The sequence below is a fragment of the Lepidochelys kempii genome, chromosome 11 (genome assembly GCF_965140285.1).
Source record: "Lepidochelys kempii isolate rLepKem1 chromosome 11, rLepKem1.hap1, whole genome shotgun sequence".
Taxonomy (NCBI): Eukaryota; Metazoa; Chordata; order Testudines; family Cheloniidae; genus Lepidochelys; species Lepidochelys kempii.
Window position 1 is genome coordinate 38,960,891 of NC_136390.1, and position 12,389 is coordinate 38,973,279.

Consider the following 12,389-nt stretch of genomic DNA (forward strand, 5'->3'; position numbering starts at 1 on the left):
ATCCACTTCCTCACCCTTGTGTCCTGCTCCTGCCCTAACACCAAGTGGACATGCTGCCACGTGAGGAGGGTGAGGAGCTCTTGGGCTAGCCTGTATTCCACTCTGGTTTCAAAGCCTGCTGGGGATATTAGTTGACAGCTCCTCCAAGCACGTACCTCATGCAGTTCACAAACTTCCCCAAAAAGTTGTCCCTTTTGTGGTGAGAGGAAGACCCTGGTGCACATCTGTGTAGAGTGCATCAGGTTGCAACCTCTCTTCCGGCTCCTCCAGAATGTCTTACTGAGGTTCTGGCTACACTTTTCTCTGCACCTCCTGATCTACACACAACCCATCTGCACTTACACTAAGTTGCAAAACCTCCTTGGCAACCACTTCGTGGTGCTGGCCAAGATGGCCATCCATCACTCCAGGAGGAGGAAGCTGGACTGGGGGGGTACACTCCAACTATGGGGCTTATTTCCAGTCCCTTGCTTGCTTACATCTCTGTCTAGAGTTCCTCTGAATGGCATCCACTGACTCCTTGGATGCCTTTGAGGAGCAGTAGGTGCTGCTGTCTGGTGTTCTCTGCTTGGTTTCCCCCTCGGATTCCTCATTCTTAATTGCTTAATCTTGTTGTCCCAAGAACTCAACTGTAGCCTAGGCTTTGTGGTGCTTTCCACTTAGCTGAGGGGACAGGCCTAGACCCACCGGCCCCAGACTGGTACAAATAGTACAAAATCCTGCTCCAGATCCCGAGTAGGTCAATCCTGTGCACTGAATGAGGCAGAAGTCCTGCAGAAAAAATAATATGTGTGCATATAATTGTTCCTTATTTTGTGCCCATCACATAGTATATCTGAGTGTCATCAGCCCTTTCTCCAGTTTAAATACTGGAGTCCAGGCCCAAGGTTCCTGCTGGAGGCTGCCCACACGTCCTTGTGAACAATATTCAGATAATGTATATACATGCTAATTTCTTAACTGACAGAAGGCCCAATCAGGCCCATATTTTATAATGCAATATATCCATACAGACTGGCATGAGGAGGGACACTGAAGTGTGTGCGTGTGCCCCTCTCCTTGCTCAGGACACAGAGGCTCTGGCATGGGGCATGGGGGCCGTGCCCTCTCCTTGCTTGGGGCATAGGTGCTCTGACATGGGCCAGGGCCCCTCTCTTTGCTTGAGGCACAAGGGCTCTGGCATAGGCTCCTCTCCTTGCTCAGGTTTCAGAGGAACAGCCGTGTTAGTCTGTATTCGCAAAAAGAAAAGGAGTACTTGTGGCACCTTAGAGACTAACCAATTTATTTGAGCATGAGCTTTCGTGAGCTACAGCTCACTTCATCAGTGGGGAGCACTGCCCACTTAGGACATAGGGGCTCTAGGGGAGTGGGGAGGCTGAGTTCCTCTCCTCGCTGAAGAAACTGGGACTCTGGCAGCTGGGGGTCTTGTGTCCTCTGGGGGTACAGAGGCACTAGTGCAGGGGGGAGCTGAGGCCTCTCACCACCCAGGGCGCTAGTGGCTGGGGGTGCTATGCCCATATCCTAACTCAGGGCAGAGACTTGGGGGGAGGGGAGGGCTGAGGCCCTCTCCTTATTCTGGCCACAGGGCGCTGTGCCTGCACAGGTCAGTAGGTTTTCCAATAAGTCCAGGACTGTCCTGCAGTCTCCAGGAATTAAAGATGAATCTTTAATTCAAGATTATGTCATGTGATGAAACCTCCAGGAATTCACCCAACCAAACCTGGCAACCCAAGGCACTGGCAGGGAACAGAGCCGGCCCCTGCGCCCCCCTCGTCGCTTGGGGCACGCGCGCTCTGGCGCGGGGGGGAAGGTCTGAGGCCCTCGGCTAGCTCGGGGCACGGGGCTCAGGGCTGAGCTCAGGCACAGGCAGGCGGCCTAGCCGAGTGGAGTGGAGTGGACGAGGGGGCGGAGCAGCTCTGACGGCGGAAGGAGGCGGGGAGCGGCCCCCCTAACCACTGTGGGCTCCGAGCGGCCGAGTTGGCCGCCTCAGCGCAGCCGGGTCGGGGTTTACCGCGACCGTTGCACGCACCCCGCCGGCGCCCGTCCGGTCAGCCTCCACCCAACGCCGCCTCTGGGGTTCCCTGCTCCCGCCCTCTCCTCTACTGACGCAGTCTGTGCCGCACCAGCTTCTAACATGGCGGCGGCGGCGAGGCAGTAGGAGCGCGGGCCGCGAGCCGGGCCGCGAGCGGGTGAGTGCTGGGGCGCTGCGGGGAGTCTGCCCCGCCGAGCCCCATGCGGGCGAGGGCCTCCGCGCCATAGTGGGGGCCGGGGCCTACACCCCCACCAAGGGGCGGGAGTTACCCGCTCCGTCACGGGAAGGGGCCCACCCCTCGTTGGGCCGCAGGGGCTTTAGCCCTCCGGGGGCGCTCAGCCTGCCCGTGACGGGCTTGGGGAAAGGGTGGGGGTGACCCAGCCCTAGGGGAGACGAGGTCGGTCTTGTGGTCCGGTTTGGTGTGAGAAGAAAGGGGGCGTTGAGTGGCAGGGAATAAACTGCAAATTGGAGGGAAGTTAGAGGAGGGAGGTGTGGAGGGTCATGGGCGAGATCCAAGTGGGGTGGGATTAGTTACAAATGGGGTATTGTGAATGGCTTTAAAAAAAAATCAGCTCCTTGGGGCAGGACAAGAGCCTTTTCTCCACGCACGTTGGTGATGTGCTGCTGGCCACACTTTCAGTCCTCCAGACATAAATCATTAGTGAAAATTCCAGCTGCTGGTACACGCAGGGGGCCGGGTTCCATGCCTGCTCCAGAGTTTGAATGGATCCTCTCTCTTCTCCCCTAGCAGGCAAAATCACCAGACTCTGCTTGCCACATGGCCTCCTTCCCTGCAGGCCTCTGGAACAGGGGATGTTGCTTTGAAGGGTGCTCCATGGCTGGCTGGAGGGTCCACTCTCCGTCTTCTAGTTTGAAGGGCTGTCCCAACTCTGTACATAGCCATTAAAAAAAATCTAAAAAAAAAATCTATGACATCAGTTACAGACTCATTTTGTTTGCAGGCATTAATGAACTGAAAATAATGAATACTGCATATGTATGATAATACATTTAGCAGAGCTGTTAGGACAGTATGAATGAATGAGATTTCAAAAAGTAAGATGACACATGGCTTGTTGAAGTACACATAGCTAAATCTTCCATCGCAAGGCTAAATATTGCCTTAAAACTCCTTCCCAGTGAAGGAATTGCCTCCCATAAATATATGGGACTTGGTAAAGTATCTTTGGTAAAAAGAACGAGGAGTCTTGTGGCACCTTAGAGATTAACAAATTTATCTGGGCATAAGCTTTCGTGGGCTAAAACCCACTTCGTTGGATGATCCCCTGAAGCCCTTTGTTCTGGTTATCACCTGTATTTGTGCATAGGGTAATATGAGCCAGACTCTTTTTAGCCTCATAGATTTTAACACCAGAAGGGGCCATCAAGATCAGTTAGTCTGACCTGCACGTTGCAGACCACAGAACCTCGCCCACTCACTTCTTTTAATTTTAAATCCACTTTATAAAATGCTTGTATGTTCTTTTAAGAGAAAATATTTATTTGCTCCCTATTATCTACAGAGGAGGCCACATACTTGTGCTTTGTGGGGCAGGGACTGTATTTTCTGTGTGTGTTTTTATGGTGCCTGGCACTATGGAGTCTTGGGGCTTGTCTATACTTAAAGCACTGCAGGGGCACAGGTGCAGTGCTTAGTGAAGACACTACCTATGCCAATGGGAGAGATTCTCTCATTGGCATAGGTATTCCACCTCCCCGAGAGGCGGTAGCTATGTTAATGGGAGAAGCCATCCTGTCTACATACTGCTGTCTACACAGGGAGTTCAGGCCGTATAACTGTGTTGCTCAGGGTTGTGGATTTTATACCAACATCAATTCATAGTGTAGACCAGGACTTGGTCTGTGACTGGTAATCCTAGGCATTACCACAATAAGAATAATAATAGCTGAGCTTGAATCTCAAGCACTCTCCATGAAGCATTACCCTATTTTAACTTCAGCTCAGTTTACATTGTGTTGAATTAGTAGGTTTTATTTACTAATTATTTGTTCTGTCAGAACAAATGTACACAGCCAGTCCAGTATGAAGGAGGTGTACGAGGAGCAGCAACAATGATAATGCTTTGATGAGTGAGCCTGCTGTCCAATTATCTGTTGGGGAAATGTGCTAGGTTTCTTACCATTGTGCTGACTGTCTGCTAATCTTTAGTATCTAACAATTTCTCTTCTCCCTTGTAGCCCCTGAACCTACTGGCTAGGTTGTCCTTGCTGCTCTATTTCTAGAAGATTAAAAAAAAAAAAAATCCGTCTTCCGCAAAGCTTGATTTTGCATACAGCTTTCAAAAACAGAATCTTCAGAGTAAAATGACATGGTTCTTGTCCTGTCCCTGATGGTCCCAAAGTTATGAATAGCAGAAATGAAACTGATTAGAGTGATCAATTTCACTCTGCTGTTTTTTGGAAAGTCCTGGGCCTCAACAAATGTACTGTATCGATCTGAAGACAGAAGAACCATAGGGGCTAGAAACGTTATTTTTAATGCATGTCTAAATTCTGCAACCTCCCAACTGCCCCTGAGAGACGTAGCTATACTGACCTAGCTCCTGGTGTAGACTGCTCTAGGTCAGTGGAAGCTCCTGCCTCTTGGGGAGTGCATTACCTACACCCAAGGGAGAATTCCTGCCATTGGAATAGGTAGTATCTATACTGACCATAGACATACCCTATATAAAGGTAATTTTCTGCGATTGATCTTTCTGCAAATATCTCTTTGACACACACATACACCCACCGCCATGGGCCTATACCCGGGTGGAGCCTGAGGCAAGTACTTAGTCCTGAATTTATACACTAGTTCACAGATCATAATTACAAATGTAGTTCATTTCTTCTATTACAAATGGAATTTTCCCTCCTGTACTAGAGGGAGGCTGTGAAGGATGGAGCCCCTGAACAGTTCAGGGACAGCACTTAGATTGGAATCCCAGGATTCGTTTGGAGAGTGCGAGAGGGGTGGGGGAGAGACAGGTTGGCCTTTCACCAGTGTTTTCCTGGACATGCTGTTTATGTGGCAGGAAATCTTTTGTATTAATCTTTGATTAGTAGATTAATTCTTTGACAGTTTGGTTCTGGTAAATTTTTCAAAACCTGTGTGTGAAGAAGTGAGTGAAATAATGGTAGTGAAGGTATGTGCAAGTGGGGGAGGAAAAAGTAGTGGAATACATTTAAATAAGCGACATAGGGTTCATTGAAAGAGATTATTGGGAGAGAAATAGGAGAAAGAGAACACAGGAAGAAAGGGATATAGCAATTGAAGGAAGAAAGAAAGAAAAGAGGAAATAACATTGAAAACAATGTAGAAAAAGATACAGCATGATCTGTTTTAGGAAGGGAGAATGGAGTGAAGGAAAATAAGGTATAGGAAAAATAAGGCAACTTGTATTATAAAAAAAGATTGTATAGAAAATTGACAGTATGTTATCAGTGACAAAGTACACAAAGTGTGAAACTTTTATTCATTTAAACTGTAGCGGGCATAGATTTGTTAGAGGGGTAATGTAGGTATTTTTCACCCTAACTAGTCAAATTATGCCTTGGGTGAACTGTGTCATTATGATTAGGGCTTCTGATTTTTGGTTTAACCAATACACACAGATAAAACAACCTTGATACAAAAACTAAAGAAATATTGGTGTTTTATCCAATAAATGCTGGAAATGGTTACTTGTGTCTAAGGGGCTTGTCTACATGAAGCAGTAATACAGACCACAGGGGTGTAGCAGGGCAATTTACCCCTTTAAGGCCTACGGAGCCAGGGAGCAGTGAGCCCTGACCTATGGAGAAGCTCACCAGGTAGGTGTTGGGTACCAGTTGATCCAGCTAAAAAGTAGCTAACAATTGGCTCTGATTTCCAGCTGGAAGACATTAGTGAGGACCCAGCTCTGTGAAAGGAAGGGCCAGTAGAAACAAAGTTTTTGCTGGACAGCAACGGAAGGCTGCAACAGGAAGGGTTGGTAGGGCCTTGCAGTTCCCCTGAGACTAAGGAACAGCAGTGACCCTTGAGGTGCTGGGGCCAGAGCAGTATCAGTCCAGATCAGGACTATCACTTTTGTTACTTCTCTGTGTTCCTTGCATTTGTGTGACAGAAGAGTAAAAGAGCCCTGCGCAGCAAGCTGAAACAGGGTTTGCACGTAGCTGATTATTTTATCCCTTGAGCTGGTGAACAGATGCAAACTCACCAGCCTACAGGGAGTGTGATTTCTAAAGTGCACTAATGTGTTGCACATTAATTGGTTTGTGTAGACCCTCCTTGTGTTCATTAAGTATTTGAAACAGCACTACATTAAAGCATAGTATGGAACACTACAAATAGATTACTCATTACAGTATATACTACTGTATAATCTGTTACTCATTACAATATATATATAAAGAGAGAGCCCGAAAACCTGCAATTTTTAGACATCTACATAAAACTCAAAAATGGTTAAAAAGAAACCCTGAAAAACAGAAGCTCTAATTACGATCCTTTACACGCTCACAAACTTTGAAAAAAATCTTTGGGGCTAAAAATGTCTCTGTGCCCCCACCCAGCCACTCCTCTGTCCCTATGTGTCCCTGTATCCCCTCCCCCGTCCCCATATGTCTCTGTGCCTCCACCCAGCCACCCCCTGTCTTTATGTAGCTCTGCACCTCCCCCCTCCCATCACCATGTGGCCCTGCACCTTCCTCCCCCCCAGTGGCCCTGTGCCTCCACTCCCATTCAGCCCCTGCCCCAGTCTGCCATCCCCCGAGCCCCTGTCTGACCCCCCCCTCTCCCGCAGCACCCCTCGCTGTATGTCTCCCAATAGCTCTTGTCTCCTGACCTGGCCCACTGCGAAGAAGGCAGCTCTTTCTCTTCCCTTGCTGGCAGGAAGCTGCTGCTTTGTTCTTTCGCCACAGGGCCCTCTGGTGGGCAAAAGGCAGAACCGCAGACATTATTTTCTCCTGGGAGCTGCTGCTTCTCCTGTGCCACAGCGCCCTCTGGTGGGCGAAAGGTGGAACTGCAGCAACATTTCAGCAGAATGACAGGTTTCAGAGTAACAGCTGTGTTAGTCTGTATTCGCAAAAAGAAAAGGAGTACTTGTGGCACCTTAGAGACTAACCAATTTATTTGAGCATGAGCTTTCGTGAGCTACAGCTCAAGCTACAGCTCACTTCATCGGATCATCCGATGAAGTGAGCTGTAGCTCACGAAAGCTCATGCTCAAATAAATTGGTTAGTCTCTAAGGTGCCACAAGTACTCCTTTTATTTCAGCAGAAGCTTTTTTTCCTGTGCAAAAATTTAAAAATATGCAGGGCTCATTAATTGTGCACGTGCGCAGTAGCACAGAATTCCCCCAGGAGTATCTTCTGTATCTCTCTACATATGCGTTGTCCTAAGGATACTATTTTGTTTGCTTCAAGAAGTTAGTGAGCCAGTGCAAACTGTATTAGAAGGCAAACATTTTTTCTAAAGATAATTTACATTTTTCTATGCTATTCAGTGGGTGCATTTGGGGAGTTACTGCCAGGTTAATAATTATAATATGAGAGAACTTAACTTTATTTGTAGATAACATATTTTGAGGAATTTTCTTCTGAATCATTGTAAAAACTCAAGCTAGGATGTCGGGGATGGTGTGCCAGGCTACAGTAGGATACTTGGAATCGTTAAATGCAGAAACAGATTTAGATTAATATTAATGGCCTAATAAGTATGCAACATTTTTGTATAATTTCCACATAAAAACTTTAAAGTTGGAAATTCACCTCTGACATTCCAATATGTTCGTTTGTTTAAAATATTGAAAATGTTTCATGGCTTTTTGTTAAGGTCAAGGAATTGAGACTTAAGGTTCCATAAAACTAACTTTTAACCTAAACTCCAACTTACTATCCATCAATATGAGTAAGGGTATATAGTGCTCAACATGACAATAACTTTAGACATTTTTTGGTAATACTTTCTACACATATGCTGGCTGCAGTCTCTCCTTCATAGAAAAGAATTTGTCTTCATTTCAGTCACTGTGTTATAGAGTGGAGCCCAGGACAGAGGGCAATAGGGTCCAAGAGAGCAGATGATAGTAGAAGGAAAGTATTGGCAAAGGGCACAGCGCTGGAAGAGTGACTCTTGTGGAATGAAATGAGGGAAAAATTATTTTTATTACTGAAAACTAATAAAGAAGGAACATATACTAAAACATAAACAGAAAAAGACACACCAAGATAGTCAACATAAAGAAAGAAACAGTGCCATGAAAGGGAAAGAACAAACACAGGAGATAAAAAGCTGAAAATGTGTTTATTGATTGCTATAAAGCTTAATGAAAAACTGTTACAATTACCTACTCAAGATGTATTCTGTTTTTAAAAGAAACCAATAAAAAGGGTTGGGCTGCGTTATAATTAGAGCAGCTCCTGGATACTAGAGTGATAGGCATCTTAAAAATATTTGCAACATTAAATGTTTAGGGCTAACCCTATCAATATTGTCAATGATTTGATGGATCATGATAAACTATTTTTACATTTTGACCCTTAGTTTTTTGGTGTTTATAGCACAAGTCCCAGTCTGACATTTCTGCAGTGGCCTTTGCCCATCTTACACAATTGTAAGGAATTTAACAGTACAAAGTAGTAAAGTACAAAGTGTTGCTTATTTTTTTCAATCAATGTATAAAGTATAACTAATGCAGCTTACAATAATCACAGGAATAGCCTATCACGTAAAAGATTGCTAAGTCCCTCCACTGGACTCAATCAGCGCTGACTCAAATTCACTGAATAGTTTTGGGCAAATATTTGGGGTGGGGAGGAGGTGGGAAGGACTTGGGGGCCATTCACAAAATGGCCAGAAGAAGAGGTGTTGGTGCCTTATAACCTTTATCCCAGTGATTATTTTGCATTAATGGCAATTCGTAGTCTTTCATAATGACAATGAATAGTCATTGGGCTAGGAAAAGAGAATGAGAACCACTCTATAGGCTAGCGGTTAGGTCAGTCACCTAGGATGTGGGAGATCCAAGTTCAAGTCCTTGTTCCAGTAACGTTAATTGTTTAGATGCAGTGGAACAGCTTCAACAGAAGCAACTGAGATAAACCTATACCAGAATATCCCAAAACCCAGTGATTAGGGCACTCTTCTGCCATGTGGGAGACCTGAGTGCAAATCACTTCTCCATATCAGGCAGAGGGGAAATGGAACGTTGGTTTCCCACATCCCAGGTGAGTGTTCTAACTATTAGGCCTAATGGTTATAAGGGAGGCACTGCTGCCTCCACTTGTTTTGTGCATTTAGCCCTTTAAAAATGCTCCAAATTGACACTTCTTTATTTGCTGAAGGGTTTTTTGTTTGCTTGTTTGTTTTTTACACTTTTTGAATTCAGTTCAACCCAAACCCAACTTCTCTTCCAAAAATATATTTTTTTAACTGCCAACAAACTGAAAAATCAGTGAAATGCCCAGCTCTGCTGCTCAGGAATTACAAAGTCCATAGGCTGAAAGATGTATGTCAGTAACTGTGGACAACTATTACAAGGCAGGGACCATATGCCTTGTAAACTCTGTAAGCAGCTGTCGCAAAAGGTGTAAACAAATAGCTATGCTGCTTCCCTTTTCAGTATAAATAGTGAAGGGTAACCCAGGATCCAAGTGTTTGTCATATGCAGCATTTTTTTTTTTTAGGCTAGTCAATTTTATTTATTTGGTGTAAGTTTAAAACCTCAGTGAACCTTGCATCTCTTCCAATTTAATCTCAGGAGTATCTCATTTTCCACTCCACATATGGTACTTTAATAGGAACTTAATGTCCGTCTTATGTAAATCTGTGCCATTTGACTTCTGTATACTGAATAGTCCTGCAAAAGTATTCTGATTTCTTATTATGGCCAGTAAGAATTTGTCTGTCATACTAGGGAATTGTTTGTTTTTCTTGGCAAATAGTTCAGAGGTAGTCTTAATAAGTTGCCTGAGTGCACAGACCTTTGGCCCTAAAGTTAACTCCTTCTCTCCACCTCATGCCCCCTTAGCCACTTGATTCAGCCTTGGGTCTGAAGATCCAAGGCTTCTGGGAGCAAATTATCAAAGTACTCTACTAGGTCTTAACCTTTTACCCAACTAGGAGAGCAGAAGATCCTAAGATGTTTGTCTTGTCCCCACTTTTTTCCAAATCCTCTCATTTTTCAAGTATGTTCTTATAAAGCCGGTTAGGAAGTTGAATGACATTCTCATCAACTGATGCCTTAGTCTCCCTTGCAGTTTTCTTGTATGCTTTCCTCTAAAAAACTATAAAAGAAAACATGAATGAAGTCAGTATTGCCAAACCCAAGCATTCAAAAATCATGAGTCTGGCCCCCCCCAAAGTCCGAGATTGGCTTAAATCACAAGATTTTAAAATAGTGGATTATTAAGCCTTTAGAATACATTCATTCACGTTTACAAGCTTTACTCTGCAACGATGACAACTGGAATTTTTTTAAAATAAAAAGAGATCTTTTGATCTCTTTGATTCACCAAAATTGGTGATTGTAAACTCTTAGTCTTTGAAACAGGGACAGTCTTTTTGTTTTCTGTGTTTGTATGGCGTCTAATACAGTGGCACCCTGGTCCATGACTGGGACTCCAATGTGCTATTGTAATACATACAATAATACCACCTTGATTGGTGATAGGAAAAATGCAGTATTTTGTGTTTCTCTTAAAGCTCCAGCAAGTTTTGTGAGAGTTGGTAATAACGTAAAGTTGAACTGAATATGCACAGAAAACTGTTTTTAAGTTAATCTTTGGTCTTTAGGACAAAAGGAAAAATAACAACTCATAGACTTTCATATTTAAAACGGCTTGAGAGCAAAAAGGCCACCTTTTTCAACATGTCAACACTCAGTTTTGCTCATTTATGTATCAGGATGATCACACCTTTTTTTCCTTCATAAAAAGCTTTTCGGTCAAGATCAAGTGAATATATAGTTTCAATACACAGAGGAGAAAACTCAAAGGTTTTTATATTTTTGTTGTTTACAGTCTTTAAACTTTTGAAGCCATGGGAATCAAGGTCCAGCGGCCACGTTGCTTTTTTGACATAGCCATCAACAATGTACCTGGTGAGAAGAATAATTTCTAAACTATATTATGTTATAGCAATATAAATATTTAATGGTCAAATGAAGACAAGTCTAATTTAACTTTATAAATGTGTGGGATTTTTTTCAGCTGGAAGAGTGGTCTTTGAATTGTTTTCTGATGTGTGCCCAAAGACGTGTGAGAATTTTCGCTGCCTTTGCACAGGTTCGTAGATATTTATGATTTTTAACTTAATTCATTGTTGGTTAGTTTCATATTGTGAATTATTATATTCGACAGAATCCCCTGTAGACATCCAATGATTATCACTTTTTGCATACCAGAAAATGAAGGTAGACTTTAAAATAATGTGTCTTGGTCTCTGTAGAGGTTTAACATTGGTGTCTTGTGTGCATTTAATGCAAGGTTTGTGTACTGAAGCACTTACAGTTGTGGCATCAATTAGTACTTGGAGCATATGCTAATCCAACTTAGATACTGGAGTGTCAGGCTAACTGCAACAGCCCTCAAAAATCCTGTTGAAAGCAGGCTGGATAAAAATCAATTTTTTTAAAAAAAATAGAAAATTAGAATTTTGTATTTAAATTGGGTTCTTTTAATTTAAATACAATTTTTTTAAATAAACCTATTTAAAATTAAATATGACATTTACAACATGTTTTAAGATTTAAACTTACTGTAATCTATTAAAATCATTAATTTAAAATCAAAAAAATATTAAGCAGTATGTTTGCTGGTAAGTTTTAAAGAAAGTCAAATCACTGGTTCGGTGTAAGTCACTGGCTAAGCACCTGGAACCAGCTTTTGACAGCTGTAGCCTCTACTGCAGGTGCAGAGAGAATGTTTTCTTCATTTCAGTTAATTCAAAGTAAAAAAACAAAGGAGATGAAAAAAGTAGGACTAGTTTACCAGATTGAATCTATGAATAAAAATGTGTATGATAGGATGAGATTTATTAGTTCTAAAATCTCGAAGGACTTGGTGACCAGAAACAATCAGTTCAACTCACTAACTACAGATAATACTTCCTTTTGTTTAATAAATTAGTTTTAAATGCAAAACATATTTTATGAACTTTGTCTTATATCTACTTTTAAAGTAGTTTTATTTAATAATAAAATAATTAAAATGCTGATTTTGTGCATTTTAATTGAATTTGAATTTCCATCCAAATAGAGCTTGACATAAATCACAAGTAAAAAAGAATAATCTAAAATTTCACTGTTTTCTAACATAATAAAAATGTAAAAATTAAGGCTTTAATAATTGCAAGTTAAGTTATATAATTGATTA

At 42.9% G+C, this 12,389-nt stretch overlaps 1 protein-coding gene across 2 annotated transcripts in view; it reads left to right on the forward strand.

The window, feature by feature from the left end:
- Positions 1-1,826: 1,826 nt before the first annotated feature.
- Positions 1,827-12,389, forward strand: part of PPIG (peptidylprolyl isomerase G) — a 36,662-nt gene continuing 26,099 nt past the window's right edge. The window contains exons 1-3 of one of the 2 annotated variants that reach the window (XM_073305767.2): positions 1,827-2,189; positions 11,037-11,116; positions 11,226-11,300. In XM_073305767.2, the coding sequence (XP_073161868.1) occupies positions 11,056-11,116; positions 11,226-11,300 (136 nt within the window). In that variant the 5' untranslated portion in view covers positions 1,827-2,189; positions 11,037-11,055. Of the gene's footprint in view, positions 2,190-8,831; positions 9,243-11,036; positions 11,117-11,225; positions 11,301-12,389 lie in introns of those variants that run through there. The other variant, XM_073305768.2, reaches the window with a different exon arrangement.